Source organism: Anabrus simplex, chromosome 2, assembly GCF_040414725.1.
Source record: "Anabrus simplex isolate iqAnaSimp1 chromosome 2, ASM4041472v1, whole genome shotgun sequence".
In the NCBI taxonomy this organism is placed as follows: Eukaryota; Metazoa; Arthropoda; class Insecta; order Orthoptera; family Tettigoniidae; genus Anabrus; species Anabrus simplex.
The window spans coordinates 667062411-667087723 of record NC_090266.1 but is presented as its reverse complement, the minus strand read 5'-3'; the positions used below and the strand labels follow the sequence as shown (position 1 = coordinate 667087723).

The following is a 25313-nucleotide window of genomic DNA, read 5'->3' as shown; positions in this document are numbered from 1 at the left end:
AGATTTAGTGAAAAATCTTTAAAGATTATTATTTTAAACATTATGTTTGTGTAAAATTACCCAACATTGTAGAGGCTAATTAACATTTAAATAGTGTATATTTTGCAAATATATGGATTCATGTAGCTACTTCAATGTATATTCTTCATATTATATCTATTCAATACCATCGCGCCTTCGAAACACATTACCGAGCCTTGATTGAATCACCACTAACAACACGTTGTTGATTATACTCATCTCAGCTGTCTTTCCCTCGTGCGCTTCAAGGTGGAAAGATCACGTTGCCCCTTTCTGGTATGGCGTTTATTAAATTCCTCCATTTTATTGCACAGCAAATATGAATACTATTAAAGATGACCAATTAATTATGTATATATTTATTATTTATAAAATATTTATTAAAATACACGCAAACAAAACCACCACATGTGACTCGAACAAACGTCAGGCCGCCATTTTACCGGAAGAAAACACGTGACTGGATAGCGCAGGATTATTGGCCCGTGCGGGTTAACACGGACTTGGCCGACTTTGATATGGACCTCATTCTTTGCTGCAATTTTAAATGTGATCTGGCCGGATTTGAGACCCACTTTCGTTCCCGTTGTATTCATCTTGTAAAAAGGAACCCATGGAAGTCAAAACATCAGAACGTGAAAGAGATGGACTTGGTCGTGTTTGAAACTATACGGCTCATTTCTCCAAGAATCTGTCTCTCATAAATTCAATCTTCTACAGAAGGCTACAGTATTTATTTCATTTATTATATCAATAAGTTAGGCTACAGTATTTATTTCATTTATTATATCAATAAGTTGAAGTTCATAACAAAAAAGTACAGGGTCGGACAGGAAAATATCAGCACTAGATAGCAGCTAGATAACAGTGAATGAATATATGATACGAGAAAAAAATATGGGATGACTGAGAAGCAGACCAGTTTTCTTTCTACTTACCTGACTAATAGCATAATCCACCTGGTTTCGTAGATCATCAACAGTCAATTTTGACATGTCATCAACATTTAGATTCAATTTGCCTTTCAATTGGTCTAGAAAGAAGACACAGACAAGATAAATGTAGTGTAACAGGATTATAGGCCTAGTAAAAGGGAAGAAAATATAAACATTGACTTCAGTTACTAAACACACATAATATACAAGAAAACAAAAAGAAAAAAATGCTGGAATACAGATAGTTTTAACAGTAATCTAAAGTTAACTGCTGTAATACCAGAAAGCATGAACACAAAACTGAAAAACTGGTCAGGTTGGTCTTGAAGAGAGAAATGACTAATTCTTTCAACATGTCATAGAATTCACTGGATCAATGTCATTTATTTATCAGATTTGAACCCATAAGGCAGTACAGATTCATGAAATATGTCCAGAAATATTGAAGTATATTCGAAGGTAACAGTAACTACAATCACTTGTATTATTACTACTACTACTACTATTACCACCACCACCTCCACTCATGCCAGGACTAATTCAGCAGCACTATACATTGCTGTATTTCCTGTAGTTGATTATTTTAGTATGGGTTAATAATGAGCACACAACAACATCTAGGGTGGTAATGGAATAAGTCAAATCTTTTAGATGGTGAAATGATATTCTGTTTAGAAAAGTACAGGGCTGTCTGAGTTGGCTACACGGTTTGTGTCACATAGTTGTGAGCTTGCATTCAGGAGATGGTGGGTTCGAATACTAATGTCGGCAGCATTGAAGATGGTTTTCCATATTTTCCCATTTTCACACTAGCCTGTACCTTAATTAAGGCCACAGTCACTTCTTTCCCATTTCCTAACCCTGTCCTATCCCGCTGTCACCATAAAACCTGTCTTGTGTCAGTGCGATGTAAAAAATATTTTGAGGTATTTGAAGCCATTTCTTTTCAGTTCTGACTCAGTCAAATTATAACTAATTTATGAATAAATACATTTAGAAACTATTTTATTTAATTAATTTTGAATTAATTATTTTCTTTTCGTGTATAATTCTGTTATCATACACTGAAGAAAATGGAAATTGCAACACCCAGAAGGAGTGGTGCTACATTGCTGCAATTGAATATGCAAGACGAGTGTTCGGTTGTGATTCGATGATTACACTTTCAGGTCCCTCTGACCACAAGTTTGGACAACAATCAATACAGGATGTGCCCACCACGAGCTGCAATACATTGATGAATTCGTCGAGGCATGGAGTCAATAAGGCCCTGGATCCCTTCCTGAGGAATTGTGGCCCATGCTTGCTGCACTGCACGGGTCAGTTGTTCCAGAGTTGTGAGTGGCTGAGGACGGTTGGCCAGTTGTCAACCCATCATGTCCCACACATGCTCAACAGGACTGAGGTCCGGGGATCTGGTGGGGCCATTCTAAGGTTGTGATGTCGTGGAGAGCTTCTCTGAAGATGCGTGCAATGTGAACCCCAGCATTGTCCTGCTGAAACATCCCATTAGCAATGTTCGCCATCATAGGGACAACCACTGGATTGAGTACCCTATCAACGTACTGTTGAGCAGTCATAGTGCCCTCAACAAGCACAAATTGTGATTTCACATTAAAGCCAATAGCTCCCCAGACCATAATGCTTGGTGTTGGCCCTGTGTGGCTCTCGACAATAAGATTTGGGCGGCCCCTCTCCCCGGTACGTCGGCGCACACGATTCCGGCGATCACTGCGGGCAAGACAGAAGCGCGATTCATCACTAAAGACGACCCTATGCCATTCGAGGACCCACGATCTTTCGACCCCAGGCCAGCCTTACACGTCGCTGTTGTTGGGTCAATGGAACACCTTTGCAGGGACACGGGCTCGTAAGCCAGCTGCACGCAGGCGATTACCAACTGTTTGTTGTGTAACGTGGGGTGCCACAGCTGCTCGAATTTGCGCTGCTGTAGCATGGGGTTCTATCCGGGCCATCCGAATGATGAGGCGATCCTCTCTCACAGTTGTCTGTCGCGCTCGGCCTGTGTCAGGTCTACGAGTGTGGGTACCTTCATTTGACCACTGCTGCCATACACGTTGTACCGTAGATGCCTGTCGGACAACACGTGCAGCGACAGTCTTTAGCGATAATCCAGCTTCACACAGCCCAATTATCCGAGCCCTCTCAAACGGCGACAGTTGTTGATAGCATGCTATTCTCTGTTGTCGAGGCATGTTTGACAGGGAACACTTCACTGCACAGACTGCAAGTCAACTACGCTACACCAGAGTCCGTATACTGGAGGTGATTCCTCCACGACCAATCACATGGGGAGACCTGTAGCAACAATCCAATGGGTCTGAAACTTTGATCATTTACATACCTACATGGCATCGTACCATATCTTGAAAATCAACACAACCGACCAATGCCTTCATGGTGTTGCAATTTCCATTTTCTTAAGTGTGTGTTTTCTTTTTCAGGTAGTTTTTAAATCTATTTATTCACAAATTAGTTTCGACAGACTGAAGAACCTAGTAAAAGTAAAACAAATAGCAAAAAAAAGGTATAGGGACAATTTTTGATATGAACATCAGCTTATGAGAAAAAATTTAAAATGTATCTTACATTTGAAACTTCAGTTTAAGAAGGCAATTGGCTCTAATGTACTTTTCTTTGACCATTATGAGATATCTAAATCTATATATATAAAATAACATGTCCTGACTGACTGACTGACTGACTGACTGACTGACTGATTCATCATCGCTGAGCCAAAACTACTGGACATAAAGAAATGAAATTTTGGGGATACATTTACATTAGGGTGTAGGTGCTAACTAAGGGAGGATTTTTGGATATTCCTTCGTTAAAGGGGTGAAAAGGGGGGGGGGGGTGAATGTTTAAAATGAGGATATCTATATCTCAAAAACTTACAGACGTAAAAATTGGTATTTGGAATCTCCTTTAAAAATAAACAAACACGTGTTTTAGGGGGGAAATCAACTTGAGGGCAGGGATGGTGAAAAAGGAATTTAAATCCTTTGTACGAGGATACATGTTTCTCGAAACTGAAGATGTTACAGTCATGAAAATTGGCATTTGTAAGCTCCTTTATAAATAAAGAAACAAGTATTTTGGTTTTTGGAAAATTCACTTAAGTGGGGAGGGTGAAAGGAAGTGAAAAAATTTAATTCTTTTTATGGAGAAACTTATATCTCAAAAACTTAAGGTTAGACACGTGAACATTTGTATTTGGAATCTCCTTAAAAATAAAGAAACATGCAATTTTGGAGTGGGGCAGGTTCAACTTAACTGGCTGGGGTGAAAAAGGAGTTGAATTCTTTTTATGAGGATACTTATATCTCAAAAAGTGAAGATGTTAGAGGCATGAACATTTGTATTTAGAATCTTCTTTCAAAATAAAGAAACACATGTTCTTTTGTCTTCGGAAAATCCACTTAAGGGGGGTGAATGAATTGAAAAATTAGTTGAATCCTTTGTATGAGAATACTAATATCTCAAAAACTAAAGATGTTAAAGATGTGAAACTTGGTATTTGGAATCTCCTTAAAAATAAAGAAACATGCTCTTTTGGGGAGGAGGGAATCAACTTAAAGGGTAGGAAAAGGAGGGGGGGGGGGGGGGTGAAAAAGGAGTTGAATTCTTTTTATGAGGATACTTATATCTCAAAAACTGAAGATGTTAGAGGCATGACCATTTGTATTTAGGTTCAAAATAAATAAACATGTGTTCTTTTGTCTTTGGAAAATCCACTTACGGGGGTAAATGAATTGAAAAATTAGGTGAATTCTTTGTATGAGAATACTTATATCTCAAAAACTGAAGATGTTACAGACATGAAAATTAGTATTCGGAATCTCCTTTAAAAATAAAGAAATACACTTTTTTTTTTTTTTTTTTTGGATAATCGACGTAAGGGGTGTGGGGTTGAAAATAAGTAAATAAGGATTTGAAATATGTTTATGAGGATATCTTAAAAACTGAAGCTGTTACAGACGTGAAAGTTGGTACTTTGAATTTCCTTTCAAAATAAAGAAACACGTATTTTTTGCACTTAAGGCGGGAGAGGGGTGGAAAGAAGTGAAGAAGAATTATTTATATGAGTATACATTTATCTCAAAAACTGAAGGTGTTACACACATACAGGCATGAAAACTGGTATTTGGAATCGCCTTTAAAAATTATGAAAAACATATTTTTTTGTTTTTGGAAAATCCAGTTAAGCGGCTGAAAAGAATTGGAAAAGCGGGTGAATTTTTAAAATGAGTACCGGTATATCTACACTATATATAAAGACTCAACATGTTAGAGACAATAAATGTGGTATTTGGAAAGTCCTTTAAAAATACAGGAACATGTACCTTTTTGTTTTCGGAGAAGGCACTTAACGGGGGGTGAAAAGAAGTGAAAAATAGCTGAATTAATTTTTATGAGGATACTTATATCTTAAAAACTGAAGATGTTACAGACGTGAACATTGGTATTTGGAGTCTCCTTTAAAAAGAAACATGTATTTTTGTGTTTGGAAAATACACTTAGATGGGGGTGGGGGTAGGAATGATCAAGGGGTTGAATTCTTTTTATTGGGATACTTATGTTTATCTCAAAAACTGAAGATATTACAGATGTGGGAATAGGTGTTTGGAATCTCCTTTGAAAATAAAGAAACAAGTATTTATTTTTTCGACTTGAGAGAAGACTGTTCCTCACATATACAATTCTATGTCGCATGGTCGTCTTAGCCCCAAAAGGTAATACCACAAACATGGTTTACAAAGAATTTCTGGGGTACATGAAACTCAATTTTTGGGTAAGTTTTCTACTTTAGGAATTTTCAGATAATGTCTTACTACAATGCTAAGAAAATTTGATCAAATTACGACATCCACGCGAGCGAAACCGCGGGTAATTGCTAGTATTTAATAAAACAAATATGGAGACTTGATTGATAAACATTTCTTAAGAAATAAGTATTTTTAAAAACACTCTACTTCACAATTTTTATCAGCATTTGTCCTGCCTAGCAACAGGGTCCCCAATACAGCTCTGCAATCTCCATTTAATTTGGTTGAGGGCCATGTTGGAGTGTAGAATTACAATCTTCATGTCACTGTGTAGTGTTTCACCCCATTGCTGCTTAGGTTATCTCTTGGGTCTCTTTCTGCTGACTCCTAGAGTGTAGTTCATCTTTGCAATCATATTTGCTTCTGTTCACCACACATGTCCAAACTATCATAGTCATCCCCCACACATTTTTTTCCCCTGGGTTGGCGAACACTGAATCATTTTCTGATTTTTACCCTGGAAACATAATCCAATCCAGTGACACCAGCTGACTATCTCAGCAAATCTATCTCCCTGGCAGTTGGTCAACGATCAGCCTCTTTTGTAGTTCGCAAGAGTGTAATAAGGACAGATCTTCAATTTTGTGAAAACGGAAAACCACAGAAAAGCATTTTCAGGGCTGCCGACTGTGTTAGCATATTTTCTTTTTGTTAGTGGTTCAACGCTGCACTAAACACATACAGGTTTTCGGAGATGCTGGAATGGGAAAGGGCTAAAACTAGCAGGGTAGCAGCAGTTGCTGTGGCGTTAAGGTACAACCCTAGTATTAGCATGGTATGAAAATGGGAAACGAAGGTAAACTGTCTTCAGGGTTGCCGATAATGTGGTTTGAATCCACCACGTTCTGAAGGTAAGCTTACAATTACATGACCTGCACCATGTAGCAACTCGCTTGGCATTTCAAATATTTTTTTTTTTTCTGAAAAACTATTAGTTATTCAAATTGAGGAAAATTCCTGTTTTCAATCACTTCTTATAAGATCCAAACTTATTTCAAATTTACTCCTTATAATCACCATTTCTCATCTTTATTCCTTATGAATCTTAAAAATACAGTATAACTTTGCTATTTGCAATGATAAACACTACATCTAGTTTGTCTATTCAGAAAACCCTTTGTATCATTATCTCTTCTATATGCTCAATTCATGCACTGAAAAAAAAAAAATTAACTCAAGCATGGTATTGTGCAAGTTCCTCACAGGTACATATTCTGAGTCATGGCCCTCCTTGTGCTCAGGCGGCTAGGACTATACAATCCACTCGTGGTCCCTAACTCATTAGAGGAGAGATCCTCACTTGGACTATGTGTAGTAAGGCAACATCCTGCTTCACAGAATTTTCACCAGGCATGCTCAGAATGTTTTAAGCAAGCCAAATATACCATAACTATCTTTAAATAATCCAAAAGTATCTTACTTAAACTCTCATAGTTTCTTCTCCTCCCCAATTACTGCAATATAATTTTCTGGTATCATTGGAAATCTTAAAAAAAAAACATCAATGGATTATTCCCCACTGCTGATTTTAAGAAATATAGAAATGTGATTTCCAGAAACATAGCAAAATTGATTAACTTTTCTTTTGAAGAAGGAACAGTTCCTTCAGCTCTTAAAGAAGCAAAAGTGATTCCTGTTTTTTAACATGCTTGATATGGGTAATTATACCCAATATCTAATTTGCCTCCCTTGTCAAAAGTACTAGAAATCTGTGTGAAGTCGCTACTAACCAACTTTTAAAATCTAAAAACCTTTTCTATAGTCATCAGTACAGCTTCAGAGAAAGTTCCAGTACTTTAAACCTGGCTGTTGATGTCATCACAAAGATAGAGAGTGCGCCAGATAAAAATAAGCTTGTCAATGGATTATTTCTAGACCTCAAAAAAGCCTTTCACACTGTCGAAACTGAATACTTTGGGAATTAGAGACCTGCCTCTGAACTGGTTATAAAACTGCCTACAGGACTGAATTCAGTATGTTTTTGTTAATGGTAAAGATAGTACTGTTGCTTCTACTCAGTTTGGTGTTCCTCAAGGGTCAGTACACTGCCCAGTGCTGTTTTTAATTTACGTAAATGATATTAAATGCCCTTTATATGGATCTCTTACTGCCTTTGTTGATGATACAAGCATATTCTATTCAGGAGATACCGTGTTAGATCTAATAAAACAAATGAAATAAGATATTAATGTTAAATAACCATGGTTATTCCAGAACAAGCTCTCTATTAATGTTAATAAAATAGTCTACTGTCATGTACAAAAGTATAGACACCTGAGTTAATACATTAATGAAATGTTTATCCTTTGTCCCACACACAAACAAGCTATACCAAAAGTCAGCTTATTTTATTCTACGTTTAATTATGTGGACTAGAAATTTATATCGTAACTAGGTAAAATTTTAACGCAGGTTGAACAAAAAAATGTGCCAGTATTTTTTTCCACTTCCAACGCTCAATTTGAAAATTCATAACTTTAAAAGTACACTGACTGACAGTGACAATGCAACACCAAGGAGGAGTGGTTCGAAAGGGATGAAAGTTGGGGAAAAAACAGAGACGGCACGGATGAATAATTGATGTTTATTTCAAACCGATATGCAGGTTACACAATAGGCACGGCATCGACTCAGTAGGATGTAGGACCACCGCGAGCGGCGATGCACGCAGAAACACGTCGAGGTACAGAGTCAATAAGAGTGCGGATGGTGTCCTGAGGGATGGTTCTCCATTCTCTGTCAACCATTTGCCACAGTTGGTCATCCGTACGAGGCTGGGGCAGAGTTTGCAAACGGCGTCCAATGAGATCCCACACGTGTTCGATTGGTGAGAGATCCGGAGAGTACGCTGGCCACGGAAGCATCTGTACACCTCGTAGAGCCTGTTGGGAGATGCGAGCAGTGTGTGGGCGGGCATTATCCTGCTGAAACAGAGCATTGGGCAGCCCCTGAAGGTACGGGAGTGCCACCGGCTGCAGCACATGCTGCACGTAGCGGTGGGCATTTAACGTGCCTTGAATACGCACTAGAGGTGACGTGGAATCATACGCAATAGCGCCCCAAACCATGATGCCGCGTTGTCTAGCGGTAGGGCGCTCCACAGTTACTGCCGGATTTGACCTTTCTCCACGCCGACACCACACTCGTCTGCGGTGACTATCACTGACAGAACAGAAGCGTGACTCATCGGAGAACACGACGTTCCGCCATTCCCTCATCCAAGTCGCTCTAGCCCGGCACCATGCCAGGCGTGCACGTCTATGCTGTGGAGTCAATGGTAGTCTTCTGAGCGGACGCCGGGAGTGCAGGCCTCCTTCAACCAATCGACGGGAAATTGTTCTGGTCGATATTGGAACAGCCAGGGTGTCTTGCACATGCTGAAGAATGGCGGTTGACGTGGCGTGCGGGGCTGCCACCGCTTGGCGGCGGATGCGCCGATCCTCGCGTGCTGACGTCACTCGGGCTGCGCCTGGACCCCTCGCACGTGCCACATGTCCCTGCGCCAACCATCTTCGCCACAGGCGCTGCACCGTGGACACATCCCTATGGGTATCGGCTGCGATTTGACGAAGCGACCAACCTGCCCTTCTCAGCCCGATCACCATACCCCTCGTAAAGTCGTCTGTCTGCTGGAAATGCCTCCGTTGACGGCGGCCTGGCGTTCTTAGCTATACACGTGTCCTGTGGCACACGACAACACGTTCTACAATGACTGTCGGCTGAGAAATCACGGTACGAAGTGGGCCATTCACCAACGCCGTGTCCCATTTATCGTTCGCTACGTGCGCAGCACAGCGGCGCATTTCACATCATGAGCATACCTCAGTGACGTCAGTCTACCCTGCAATTGGCATAAAGTTCTGACCACTCCTTCTTGGTGTTGCATTTGCTCTGTCAGTCAGTGTATTAATCTGACAGTTACCAAACATTAACACATATTAAAGTAACTTATTATTGATCAGTATACCAAGTTTTTTGTAAAACAACATTTTCTTATCACTGGATGATCATAGCCTTAAAAGAATTGGCATGTTATGAAGCTCATGAGAATGTCAGGCTAAAATTAAAACTGCTTTTTGTCTGTATGCAATTGTTGATTTTTATATTAATTTGTATTTAATTGAGTGGTTTTGAGAGAAGAAAGCACGTATCTGCCGAGCGGTGTTGCCCAGTTGGCTTATCTGCTGCACCAACTGAACTCTCACTGCTCTGGATCAGCTTTGAGTCATGTAGAGCTACTTCACACTGAATGTGTTGTGTTGTGGGGCGAGAAAGTGGAATAAGGGAATAACATGCTAGATGCACGAGTGCTACTTTCTCACTTCACCCGGAACTTTAAATACAAAACGTTTCAGAAGATGAACGCATCCCACCACTACTATTGATATCTTGAAGAGACGATACACTTCGAATAAGCCCTATCACCTAGCCCCCAGTGAAGATAAATTTCAATGACCTGGCCAATAATCGAACCCGGGACCCTTGTATCCGAAAACCAACACGCTCACCGTTCAGTTACGGAGTCTGACAAAGAAAAGGATTTTAATTGGCACATACTCTAGGGGTTTAAACTTTTCCTGCCCGGGAAAAGTCAACAATGAAGGATAAACATGCAACCTTTGCATTCCTTTCAGAACCAAGCAGTGAAGATTCTCACAGTATCTTTTATTTTGCCTGCGATTCTCGTTCACATAGAAGTGAGACATTCTGAAGAAACAATGACTTCTCTACTTCTAAAGAAAGTAAGTTTGCAAATAATTCTGCAAAGTGCACCGATGCATTAATCAATAATGAAACGAAGAAGTCCTTTTCATAAGCTGCAATTTATGGCGAAAAAGAGATATACTACATAATTCTATCGTTGACATACCGAGCGCTAGTCCAATAAAGATTTTAAACAACTGACAAAACAATGAACATCCACTTGTTGTACAGCAGGGAACGTCCAATTGATGTTCAACCCAACAATGTCGCTAGGGTTTCCAGGGCTAAGTGCATTGTTCTCGCCGGCCGGTAGGCTGCTTTCTTCTCCCACAACTACCCAATTAAATATAAATATAAAAACAACAATTGCATGCAGGCAAAATTTAGTTTTAATTTTAGCCTGACATTCTCATGAGCTTCATAACAAGCCAAATTTTTTACAGCTATGATCTCCCAGTAATGAGAAAATGTTGTTTCACAAAATTTACATTTTTTTCCATAAATATCAGATGAAATAAAAACTTGGTATACAGATCAACAATAAGTTACTTTAAGACATATTAAAGTTTGGTAACGATCAGATCAATGATGAATTTTCAAAGCGAGCACTCCGTTGGAAATGGACGAATTACCGCCACATTTTTGTTCGATATGCATTAAAATTTTAACTGGGAATGATAACAATTTCTACTCCGCATAATTAAACGTAGAATAAAATCTAAATTTTGGTATAGCTTGTTTCTATTGAGACAAACGATAAACATTTTATTAACAAATTAACTCGGGTATCTATACTTTTTTCCACGACAGTATGTTCACTTTCACAGAAAGTCAATTATTTTATCTGACATTCCAGATGTAGGCCCAACATATAAATAATCAACTAACTAAGAGAATTAAGTCTAAAAAACATCTTGAGTTAATACTGAATGAACACTTAAAATGACAAGACCATGTTGACCTTATTAATAAAAAAGTTTCCCCAATAAGAGGTGTTCTATATATATTAAACAAGTTATTGCCATATGGGAGCTTAAAAAATGTTATTATGAATTTATTCATTAACACTTTACATTCATGTTATCTATTTGGGGAAATTGTTCTAAAAGTATAATTCACGCTTTAGAGATTTTTCAAAAGAGGGCTATCAGCTCATTACTTGGCCAATTGATGTACCACCAGTTTTTCCATTTCAGGTTTCAAACATTTTACCTGTTTCACTTTTGATCAAGGCCTTATTCTGTATTACTGTCTTCAAATTTATTGAAGGGTTGTCCCACCACAGCTTTTAGTTCAACTTCAGCAATTCCATCCACTGTTACAACACCGAAAAAAAAACAAAAAACAACGCATCATATTCATATTCTTCACAGCATGGTATAAAATGTTTAAGTGACCACATGTTTACACTGTACAATTCATTACCCTCAAGTCTTGAAAAGAAATTTCCAACTTAAAATTATTCAGTAAAAGGGTACAAACATGTATTTTATAGAATACCTGCACCGGTGATGTGTTAATTGTATGTATGCATGTGCCTCATCATCATTTTCCCTTTCCCAGCTGACACCGACTGGGGGCAAATACGGTTTGTCCACTTCCTCCTGTCTCTCTACCATTCCTCATCCAACACTGTGTTCCAGTCCAGGTTCCGTTGTCCTATGCTGTTCTTCACAGAGTCCATCCATCATAATCTTGATCTTCCTCATCCTCTCTTCCCTGTCATTTCTGTCTTTCCAGTGCTTGTCTCGGCAGTCTTCCTTCTTTCATCTGCTTGACATGTCCAAAACACCTTGATCTGTTCTGTTCCAGATTGTCATTTCGTTTTTGCACATTTAGCTCTTTTCATATGCCTACATTTCTCACTCTATTTCTCCTTGTCTTCTGTACCATACTCCTCAGGAATTTCATTTCAACTGCCTGAACTCTACTTTCATCTCTCTGAGTCACTGTCTGGGTTTCTGCTGCATATGTCATTATAGGTAATATCCATTGTACAACACTTCTTTAGCCTTCATTGGGACATTTTTATTCCACATTAATCTCTGTAGATCATGGTAAAATGCACTCCACAGTTATAACCTTTTAATAATTTCCATATCCCTTCTTCCATTTTCTGTCAGTTCACCTCCCAAGTATATGAAATGTTCTACTATTTCCAGTTCCTTGTCTCCAATTTTGATAACTCCTTTTCCTTTTTTTTTTTTTTTTTTTTTTTTTTTTTTACTTCTTCTACTCATCACCAATGTCTTGCTCTTCTCCCCATTAATATGCAATCCTCAATCCCCACTGTTCAATCCTACTACTCAGTACATTCAGCTGTCGTCGTACCTCCTCATCATCTCCCTAGATCACATCAGCACATTCATTCTTTCCCCTCTATAATCTTCCCTTGCTGCCTTTACAATGCCATCCATCACTATTACGAGCAGTGAAGGTGACAACACACTCCTTTGTTTTAGCCCAATGTCAATTCCAAACCATTCTATTCTACCCATTGTTGTCTTGACATGGCTGAAACAGTTGTCATATACTGCTTTTATCATTGTTACTAGTTCCTTGCCAATGCCCTTGTGTGTCACGCCTTCCCAAACTTTTGTTCTGGGATGCTGTCATATGCTTTTTTTATTTATTTTTTTAATGTCTATAAAAGTCATTACTATATCCTTCCCATATTCCCAGCTCTTTTCCATGATCTGTCTCAGAATGACAATGGATGCCAGTGATGACCTTCCAAATTTTTCCTCTTGTAACTGTCTTTCCACTTTCTAATTCTTCTTTCAAATGTCATTTTCATTACCTTAGCAACATGGGAGATGATGGTGATTCCTAGGTATTTGCCGCATATCTTTTTATCTCCTTTCCTGAATACTAATATTATAACCCCCTTCTCCCAATCCTTGGGCACTTTTTTCTGTCTCCCAATACACACTTGAGTATTCTATTAATCCACTGGGGTCCTGCTGGTCCTCCAGCCTTGATCATATCTATGGCTACTTCATCTACTCCCACAGCTACCCCCTTTTTCATCTTTTTAATGGCTCATTCAGCCTCTGTCATTATAATGTTTGATTCCATCTCTGTTACTCCTCTTATTCCTGCTGCCTGAATACCTTCTCTAAACATCGGTTTCTCACGTTCAGCAGTTCACTGAAATATTCTTCCTATTTGTTCATTATCTCTTCTGGTTTTGTCAGTATTATTTAATGAGCAGTTGTTGTACCCATATCACGTGCAACATGTTCAAAACTTCCAAGCAGTAAATCTTCCCTGAAGGCTACGATTTTGTCAGCGGTTCTTGAGAAAACAACACCAACAACCAGATGAATCATTTTTCACATGCCAAGGAATAATAAATTTCTATGACGCCTATATCTGGAGTGAAGAAAATACCCCTCACATTGTTCAGAACCTCTTTCAACATAGGTTCTCATTGAACATATGGGCAGGAAACATCGAGGACAAAATCACTGGCCCTTTCATACTCCCAGCGCATTTGACAGGCCAACAGTATTTGCAGTTCCTAACTGAAACATTCAGAACACTGGGATGAAACTTTACGTAAAGCACAACTTATCCTTATACTCTCCTATTTTTATGTGTTCAAATTTAGGTCTAGGCCCTGTAACTTTTAAATCTCGGTGTTGTGCAGCCTTGCAAACTTATTACTGAAACAATTTTGTCATATATTTTGCTTGGATAATACCTCTTCATTTTTCCATTATCAGTCATTTTTTTATGAATTTATAGGGACTTTTCCTATACAGTGGAATGTGGATTCTTGTCTGGCAGAGATTTAGGGGAACTTTCTGTATGTTTGTGAAAATGGTATGACTGAACAGGTTACTGATTAGTGTAAATAGCTGTAATGAATTCTTTTAATATCAAAATTATACAGGAGAGCTCAAACAACAGTCAGGTTGAATGTAATAATGTTACTTGTTTTATGTCCATCCTAAATGCTAGTTCTTAACAGAAGTTGCTATTTTTTTTTGCTAGTTGCTTTACGTCGCACCGACACAGACAGGTCTTATGGCGACGGTGGGACAGGGAAGAACTAGGAGTGGGAAGGAAGCGGCCGTGGCCTTAATTAAGGTACAGCCCCAGCATTTGCCTGGTGTGAAAATGGGAAACCACGGAAAACCATTTTCAGGGCTGCCGACAGTGGGGTTCGAACCTACTATCTCCCGAATACTGGACACTGGCCGCACTTAAGCGACTGCAGCTATCGAGCTCGGTAACAGAAGTTGGGGTGTTGGAATTTTGTCCTGCAGGAGTTCTCTAATGTGCCAGAACCCAGCGACACAGAGTAGTTATCTTTAAAGCACCCTTTAAAGGCACCAACCTGAGTCGGATTTGAACCCTAAAACTTAGGTTCAGAAAGATGACTAAACAACTGAGCCACTCAGGCCAGCAGTCAGGTTGATGGATGAGATTTATTGTGTATTAATTAAAAACCCAGAACAGAACACCCTTTATGAGTTTCAGCTATGAACTGAGAATAACACAATACCAGCAGCCAGATTTGAACAAGTCTGATCTTCCTCCTAGTTATGGCAACTGCTCTTAAAACGGCATCACTCAGTGGCTGATAATCCATTGCACTATTCAGGATGATGATGGATGATTGATTATGTATTACTGGATTTAAATTGACGGGAGAAACTGGAGATAGTGGAGAAGCGTGTTCTGATGTCGCACAAATTTCACATGCACTGACCGTAATCTGAAACTGGGATGCAACATTGAAGGGCAGATATCTAACTGACTGACCAACCGCTTTACCCTTAGTACAGTGAGGAGCTTTATTTTCCTTTATTTCAATAAGTTGCTCCACTTCGTACCGACACAGGTAGGTCTTAAAGCGACGATGGGATAGGAAAGGCCTAAGTGTGGGAAGGAAGTGGCCATGGCCTTAATTAAAATACAACCCCAGCATTTACCCAGTGTGAAAATGGGACACCATGGAAAACCATCTTCAGGGCTGCCAACAGTGGGGTTCAAACCCACTACTTCCCGAATGCAAGCTCTCAGCTGCGCGTCCCTAACCGCAGGGCCAAGTCACTCTGTTTCTCTTCTTTTATTTCGTCCCTTAACCCTTCCCATAGTGAAGAGTGTTTTTTCTCCTTTTTATTTTACCCTAGTCATTCTCCATTGAACCCTGTGTTCAAATTTCGGTAGGACCAGGTAACATATATGTTGGACAGTGCTCGACAGACATTTACATATGTTTTCAAATGTACTTCCACACTGGGGCTGATCATCAAAATTATTTTGTCCTTTAAAACAATGACAACAATCAATCAATCAATCAATCAATCAATCAATCAATCAATCAATTGATGACCTCCACACTTACTAAGTAGGTTACACAGTACTACCAGTCCAAATATACCAATCCTTTATGTGATGTTGCAACAACAACAACAATAACAATTTCTTTACGAAGGGATTTTCCATGATGACAGCACTATTCTCATATCAGATGACTACCTCGCCCTTGCCAATAGGCAAAGTCATGCTTGGAGTATGCAGCAACTTTCCTTCACTGACCTTCCCTCGCCTCGCCTCAATTCAGTTTAGCTATTGCAAATGTGCAGTAGTTTTCTACTGCTACTTGAGTTCCTGAAAACCTAGAAGCATTGGGTTTTCACAACTTAATTTTAAATTAATTTAACCCTTAGAACTCACGTGGCGTGCCATGCCTGACAACGAAATTATCGCGCACAGATCCTATGTCGGGCAATGCCCGACATGATTTTCATTAAAGTGTAACTCCTTTGTTGGGTTACACGCGCATGAATCACAGACATAGGAACCTACTGCCATCTGTTGATGACAATTTGAAGTCCTGTATTGCTTAAATCTCTTTGAAATCAGTCTTTGTGGAGGATTCTCTTAAGACCATGCAAGTTTGTAAACAGACGTTGCTTAGCAACATGGCATCGTTCGAGGAGCATGAGAAGTAATAAGAGAGACTTTTAGACAAATGTGATAATGATTTGAGTGATAGTGGGAGCAATTTTTAATTCATTGGTGATGAAGTTATTGCAGAATTAGACTGTGTTAGTTAATTCAGCGATGAAGATCCGATAACGATAAAATTATATACAATGACAGTGCTGGTACCCCTACTCACAATAATAATAATTTTTAAATTGATGTTGTATGGTCCATCTTTTTCAATACTATATTATGCAATATTATTGAATTACATTACTAAACTAGGGACTAGTTTCGGCCTTGGCTGGCCATCTTCAGCCTTAATGTAATACATCTAATAACTAAACAAATGTAAAAACACACAATTTACATGAAAACGAATGTACAAACACACAATTAACTTTAAATCTGGGATTAGTTAAGTGTAAAATCTGAAAAATACATTAGGCTCTAAATTCTTAGCATCTGGAGTATGCTCATCATCCAGACTCTTTCTTGTATTGATATTCGCAGAATTGTTAGTTCCATCACTGTTAATCATTACAATTTCAATTGCACCTGAGTATTGTTTTTACTTGTATTATATTTATTTTATTTTTATAAATATCTGTCCATATGTTTGTGCAGTTATTAGATGTATTACATTAAGGCTGAAGATGGCCAGCCAGGGCTGAAACTGGTCCCTAGTTTAGTAATGTAATTCAATAATATTGCATAATATAGTATTGAAAAAGGTGGACCATGCGACATTAATTTAATAATTATTAATGTGATAACAATTCAATACGGATCAAAACCATGAAGTTTATATCCTATGATGGTACCTCTACTGATGATATGGATGTTGATTCCCACAGGGAATCTGAAATATTTGTCCTGAATGAGCAAATTTATAATACCAATATAAATGGTCCGTTATTGGACATTATAAATTTTCCAGCTAGCTCATTCTTGGTTGCCAGCGTTTCGCCCTCGTGTGCTAGGGTGGGCTCATCAGTTGGTACCTAGCACACCTACCAATACGCTGGCTAGTGCATACCGTGGAGGCCACTGCGTAGGCTAACTGGAGCCACCGGCAGTGCCAATGCACTAAGAGACTTTGTCTCATCACTAACAATTGATGCCTGCTTGGCCATCAGATGATCTGGATATTGATTCCCATAGGGAATCTGAAATATTTGTCCTGAATGAGCAAATTTATAATGTCCAATAACGGACCATTTATATTGGTATTATAAATTTGCTCATTCAGGACAAATATTTCAGATTCCCTATGGGAATCAACATCTATATCATCTGATGGCCAAGCAGGCATCAATTTTTAGTGATGAGACAAAGTCTCTTACTGCATTGGCACTGCCGGTGGCTCCAGTTAGCCTACGCAGTGGCCTCCACGGTATGCACTAGCCAGCGTATTGGTAGGTGTGCTAGGTACCAACTGATGAGCCCACCCTAGCACACGAGGGCGAAACGCTGGCAACCAAGAATGAGCTAGCTGGAAATTTTATAATGTCCAATAACGGACCATTTATATTGGTACCTCTACTGACGGTTGGAAAGATTACCGTGACTCAGACTTTGACTTCAAATGAATCCCATCCACATATACATCTAGTTATAAACCACAACACAGGACTAAACCTAAGAGTTAACTTTATTCCTTTCAGTTATTCATGACCGACGGCTTATTGACGGAAACTGTGCGCGAAGCTAACCAGTACGCCAATTGAAACATTCAGGAGGTTACGCCCCTAATTGGTCTAAATGGTTGTTCCCACTTCACTTATTATCATCCACCAAAGAGAAGTAAAGAATGCAGATTTCAGTGACCGAGGAGTGAAGGGACGACAATGTGAGACAGTGTTTTTCTGTAACACATGTACAAGAGAGCCTGGAATACATCCTGGTGAGCATTTTGAGAAGTTCCACACAAAGCACAATTACCGATGAAAATGTGACTATCTGAGATAACTTCAGGGTTAAAAATGCTGAACATTGCACCTGAGTATTGTGTTATACTTGTATTATATTTATTTTACTTTTATAAATATCTGCCCATATGCTTGTGCAGTCATTTATCCCTCTGTAAGCAGATTTTTACATGGAGCTGGAGAGACAAGCATGTTCATAAAGAAATGGAGGGCTGAGGGTTAATGGCATACGACATCCAGAGAGGCCTAGTGTAGGTCTTTGGAGTTGACACCTAACATGCGATCTGCATTTCTGTGAGAATGGGGCTCTACCTATGATGAACTCTGATGCTGAAGATGGCACAAACACCCAGCCCCCAAACCATCGGAATTAACCAATGAACGTTAAAATCCTCGACCAGCCGGGAAATGAACCTGGGACTCCTTGGACCAAATGCCAGTATGCTAACCATTTAGCCATGGAGCTGGACATTTAAAAATAGACCAAACTGTTTAGGACATAATTTACTCAGAATGGCCTAACCTACTACCAGTTTAAATGACTTCATTTATTTTAATTACCCTCACTGTCTTGATAATAATTAAAATTAAGTCTGACAAAAAATGTAATGTGAGGAACCCACACCACCACGTGCTCATTTTTTTTGAGCAACTGTACATCACAAATTTTCTCCCACTAAGTATTAAAAAAATGCCTTTTATCTGGTGTATCAAATACTCATCTTTGAAAACTTAAAGCATCACTACAGCAAATATCGAAGTATCGGTGAGTGTTTCAGTAAAATACATTGCAACTACGCATATGTTAACATCTCATCACAGAGGACTCACCTATAATGATCCGCTGGCGTTCCATTATCATGCTCTGTGGAAGTCCAGCTTCTCCCGTTTCATATGCATATTTTTCTAAGTCTTCAAGTTGTTTCTTTAACTGGGATATAAGCTCCTTTTGTTTAAGCCTTTGGGCTACCATCTTATCTTCAAAATCTTGTGAATTCTAAATCAATCACAAATCAACCATGAATAATTTTACTATGAAGTCTATGAGTCATACTCGTCAAGTATACAGAAGGCATACTGGAAACATTTTCACTGGCGAAAAAAAAAAAAAATCAATAAGAGAATGGTAAATGAATTATTGTTCCATATTGCACAGCAATATATTTTTATAAAAAGACACACAGAAAGATGTGTAGAGGAAAGATAGAAATTGTAGCAGAGAATAATAGGAGTTATGAATTATCGGAACACCTACTTTACTTGAAAGAACACATTTTAAGCTATAATAACATCCATGAAGGCAGAGCCATTGTCATAGAGACTTGAATGCACAGAATGGGGACAGACAGGATTGGGTTATGAGAAGGTGATGGGACCACCTAAGTATATGGTAGAAGGAACACAGAACGGAAACATCTCATTGACTTCTGCATGTGACATGTTACTACGGTTATGTTTGCCTAATCTTACCTGTATGGTGCCTGCATGCCAACTTTGGCATCCCTGAGCTGTTATCTTGCTCCTGCATATCCTTTCCCTTGCTTGTAGCTAGCTACACTGATCACCTGCTTTGTTCTTGTCTCTCACGCTGTGACGTTATGCTAACGTATGCAACTTCGCCTGTGCTCTCCCAAATTTTTTTCATGGCCACTGTCCGTCAGTTTCGACTCAGTTATAAATACGAAGGTTGGAACTTAAATAGTAGCAACTATTTATTTACAACAGAGACAAAAGAGTTACATGTTAGCAACCTTTACTGTCCTTCAATGTAGTCACCGGCGTTGTGTATAACCCTTTGCCAGCGATGTGGAAGTAGTAGTATACCTTTAGCAGAGCCTGTTCTGTTGATGGTGCAAATGGAACAGTCTACTGCCTGTCGAATCTCTGGAACAGTTCTGAAGCAAATGAAGAAAGTCTCTCCTTCGCGCTCATAGTGCTCCAAGTGCATCTTAGTAGCATCGTAACGCAACCATTTGTGCATTTCCGTCAAATCATGCGGAACCCATCGTGATGCAATTTATCGCATGCCCAGGCATTCCTTCAGGATGTGAAGCACAGTCGCATGCGCTAATACGGTTTCTTGGGCGAGCTCACGAATTGTCTGGTTTTGATCACTGTCAGTAACACGGCAAGAGCATGCACTTCTTCTTCATTGACGCTCGTAGGACGACCTGCCCGATGAATGTCTGCCACAGTTTGCCAACCATCGTTGAAGGCTTTTATCCAACGTACCACTGTTCCGTAAGGCAATGCAGATTCCCCGCAAGCCTCTTGAAGACCCTGATGACACTGTCGTGCTGTACGACCTCTGGCACATTCAATCTTGATCCAACTCCGTTGTTCCTGTTTGGAAAACATAGTGACAACATTACATTAGACCGCTAGCTCACAAGTGACTGTGTTTCTCTCGCTTGTGCACACGCAGGTGATGTGAGAAGGGCGAGTCCATTTGCTCTGAGGTAAGGTAGGTATGTAACCAATGTGTGCTATCAGCGACAATATTAGATTCCATTGCATAGCGTCTCCACAGCAGTGTTGCCACTATTTAAGTTCCAACCCTCATATATATACAAGCCACTTCTGCTAATCAGGGTAGTTACCTTTTGTATGCCAAATGTTCGAACATGGTGGCCATGGGTTAGGAGAGAGATGATTCTCTACTCCATGAACTCTACCATCTTTTCTAGTCAGGGTGAGGGCACGAGAGAGATTTTTTCTTCAATGTTTTCTGAAAATCTACCTTCCATCCTCTCACTGAATTACTGTTAATATTTCGGACACATAAAATGCAGGAAGAAACAATTCTAATCAGTCATCAGTGTTCTATATAAGCTCTGTTTTATTACTTTGTAAACAACTAACTATCAACTTAGATTTCAAAATATGAAACCAGTGCATTTTCAGAGTATGAATTCTGGTGGAACTTTCTCCTAAATTTTAGTTTGCTGAGTTTAGGAATCCCTCCTCTTCCTCCTCTCTCCCCACCACCTCCACCTTTTTTGAACATATGTTGTTCTTTAGTACATTGAGTAAAGCCGATGCATTTTGGAGGGCCACTGTATAAGACACTTTTGCTCTATTTATACTTTATGTATACTTATTAACAATTAATCTGCTTCAATCTATGCAATGTTAAACCTTTGGGGGGTAAATGTTAGGGCACACATCTGTGGCTAAGGAACTGTATGCTCCTTTTGCCATTCCTGTCGAAGTGGGCTTTGTGTTGCGCCTAATTAAAAACCATTATATTGGTAATATAAATTTACTCATTCAGGACAAATATTTCATGTTCCATATGGGAATCAACATCTACATCATCTGATGGCCATGCAGGCATCAATTATGGAAATGAGACATAGTCTCTCATAGTGCATTGGCACTGCTGGTGGCTTCAAGTAGCCTATGCAGTGGCCTCCACGGTATGCACTAGCCTTGCGTCTTGGTAGGTGTGCTAAGTACCAACTGATGAGCCCCACTTAGCACATGAGGGCGAAACACAGGTAACCAAGAATGAGTTAGCTGGAAAATTTATATTGTCCAATAGCGGACCATTATATTGGTAATATAAATTTACTCATTCAGGACAAATATTTCATGTTCCCTATGGGAATCAACATCTACATCATCTGATGGCCATGCAGGCATCAATTATGAAAATGAGACATAGTCTCTCATAGTGCATTGGCACTGCTGGAGGCTTCAAGTAGCCTATGCAGTGGCCTCCACGGTATGCACTAGCCTTGCGTCTTGGTAGGTGTGCTAAGTACCAACTGATGAGCCCCACTTAGCACATGAGGGCGAAACACAGGCAACCAAGAATGAGTTAGCTGGAAAATTTATATTGTCCAATAACGGACCATTATATTGGTAATTTAAAATAATCGCTAGAAACTTTATTTGAATGGAAACTTTGTTTCCTATTATCTACTTCCAAGGATTTTGCTCCACATGCTTTATTTTCATGGCACTCTCATTATTAGTAAAAATGACTGAATTGTTTTGTAATATTCATCCTGCTGATGCAGAGCCTGTGCACTTTTTCAACCCTTTTTTTAAATTTACATATTTTGAATTTAACATGAAAGAAACAAACACATAGGCTACAAAAATTGTGAGGGGATATTCAATTCCGTTCAGGTTACTGAACTGATACAGTGATCTGATGCACAGCACACACCAGACTGGTAGGTAGCAGCAAGAACTGCTGCAATCTGATCTTAATTCTATGAACTGCTTTCTTATGCACCTCATCCAACCTTCAGATAGAGGCTCCTCCTGCAGCCACCTTTTCCCATCCAGTACTGACGTTACAAAGCCTTTCCCCCACAGTAACATCTCCACTAACCTCTTAACATAAAAGCCCAAGTATACTCGGGATTTTATATAAAATAAAAAACCGAGTTTACTCGGGAGTGTTGCTCATTCATTGGTACCCAATTTAAAGGCCTGAATATACTTCTTTCTTGTTGTTTCTCAATATTTCCGCCAGATGTTTATGATATTACTTTAGGTTCCTATTTTTGCCAACAGACGTCTCTGACTCAACTGTAGTGGATGTCGGTGACTCAGGCAGTGCAAGATCAAGAACTCTTGGTTATCGGAGCAGGCAGCAAGTTTCAACTCTAGTAGATGTCGGTGACTCAGGCAGCTCATGACTTTTCCGTATTTATTGCTATCTAAGTGTACTTCATCTGTTAAGTGAAAATGGGGAGTGAAGAAGAGTTTGACATTTGAGTTTGGTGAGTCTGATTGTTCTGAAGAAGTTTCTGAGGACAGTTCAGAAGAAAAAAGTGATAGCTCAAGTTCATCTGATTGTGATATTGCAAGTGCCAGACAGTGGTGGGAAATTGATACTTCCGGAACATTACCACCTGCCGCATGTTTTCTTTTCAAGGCTAACCCTGAAATACATTTCCAGCCATGTAGTGAAGATGTTATGCACTATATTAGTCAGTTCATTGACAATGACTTTATAGATATTTTGATGACTGAGACTAACAGATACGCAAGACAGACTAATGCACCGGCATAGAAGGGCACAATAATTGACAAAATGTATATTTTCATTGCGCTGACAATACTGCAAAGCATTGTAAAGAAACCAACATCTCAAATGTATTGGTCCAAGACACCTGTATTAGCTATACAAATTTTTTGTCAACGTCTTCCTTTCTGAAGATCTGTGAACTTGAAGAGGTACGAGGTGTGTTTTCTAAATAAGGGCCGTTTGAAAATAACTACACAATGAAAGACGATTTTCGAACACCCCATTTATTATTTGCAGATTCTACATACTTTACTCAATTTTTCAACATAGCCGGCAAATTTGTTTAAACACTTATCATACCTTACAACTAAGTTTTGAATACCCTCTTCATAGAAACTTGCGGCCTGCTCCGATAACCAAGAGTTCTTGATCTTGATCTTGAGCTGGGACCGAGTCTGTTTGGCCTTCACCTTTACAGGCGAATGTGTGTCTCCACTCCATGCTCTGTTGCTTCGATTCGGGCGTGATATGCGAAACCCATGTTTCGTCTCCCGTTACGATCTGACTCAACTTATCGTTATCTTCTTCGGCATAACGAGTCAAAAATGTCATTGAACACTCAAATCAAACTTCGATGACGATGCTGAAGAAGGTGACAACAGGTTGAGTCAGATCATAATGGGAGACGAAACATGGGTTTTGCATATCACGCCCGAATCAAAGCAACAGAGCATGGAATGGAGACACACACATTCACTTGTAAAGGTGAAGGCCAAACAGACTCTTTTCCAGCTCAAGATCAAGATCAAGAACTCTTGGTTATCGGAGCAGGCGACAAGTTTCTGTGAAGAGGGTATTCAAAACTTAGTTGTAAGGTATGGTAAGTATTTAAACAAACTTGGCGGCTTATGTTGAAAAATAGAGTAAAATATGTAGAATCTGCAAATAAGTGTGGTGTTTGAAAAGCGTCCTTCATTGTGTTATTTTCAAACGACCCTTACTTAAAAAACACACATCTTACCTACACTTTTCAGACAATAGTACATATGTTGCAGATCATCATCCACAACCTAAACTAAACAAAATGTGGCCTATCCCAAATCACATGTCTACTAAATTTAGAACTGACAAAAGCTTGCTGCTGTATAAAGGGCGATTGGGCTAGGTCCAATGTCTACCTCTCAAGAGAGCCAGATTTGGTATCAAAATATTCATGCTATGCGAGTCAGCTACAGGTTATGTTTGGTCCCTGATCATGTACACGGGCAAGGGCTCTAAATTTGATGATGACTACAAACATCTACCCATGTCATCACAGGTTATGACACTGATGAAACCCCTGTGAAATAAGGGGTACTGTCTAACTGTAGACAACTATTACAGTTCTTCCCAGCTGGCCAACATTCTGATTTGATTACTAATCGCACAGGTATGTTAGGCAATGTGCATGCCATTAGAGCAGATGTGCCTCCAAGTTTCCGGAGCACCAAATTCAAGAAGGGGGAGATTGCAGCATTACAGTGAGGTAAACCGACTGCAACAGAATGGAAAGACAAGATAGATGTCTGGATCCTATCTACTATCCATAATGCAGAAATGGAAAGATGCAGAGGACAGAAAAAGGAAGTTGTGAAACCAAAATCTGTGTTCGCGTATAACAAAACAACGGGGGTGGTTGATAAAATAGATCATCACGCTGCTACCAACACCCTGCCATGGAAGAGAGGTAAAAAGTTTTATAGGAAGATATTTTTTCAACTCTTGGACCTAGCCGTGTGGAATGCTTTTGTCCTCTTCAAAAAAAACATGGAGGAAAGAAGAAAGCTCTTACTTTCGTGTGGCTTTCGCTGAGAAAACGATTGCACAATGTCACAGGGAGAAATTTTCTCTGAAAGCAGCAGGACGTCCGTCAGCAAAAGCAACCACAATGCGACTATTGGCC

The 25313-nt window shown here is 39.4% G+C and overlaps 1 protein-coding gene across 1 annotated transcript in view; it reads right to left on the bottom strand.

Moving 5' to 3' along the window:
- The window catches only part of LOC136863019 (RUN domain-containing protein 1), a 164597-nt gene that overhangs the window by 86670 nt on the left and 52614 nt on the right, over nt 1-25313 (bottom strand). The window contains exons 4-5 of the mRNA XM_067139325.2: nt 19216-19381; nt 960-1054 (exon numbers count right to left, since the gene is read on the bottom strand). Coding sequence (XP_066995426.1) covers nt 960-1054; nt 19216-19381 — 261 coding nt within the window. The remainder of the gene's footprint in view (nt 1-959; nt 1055-19215; nt 19382-25313) is intronic.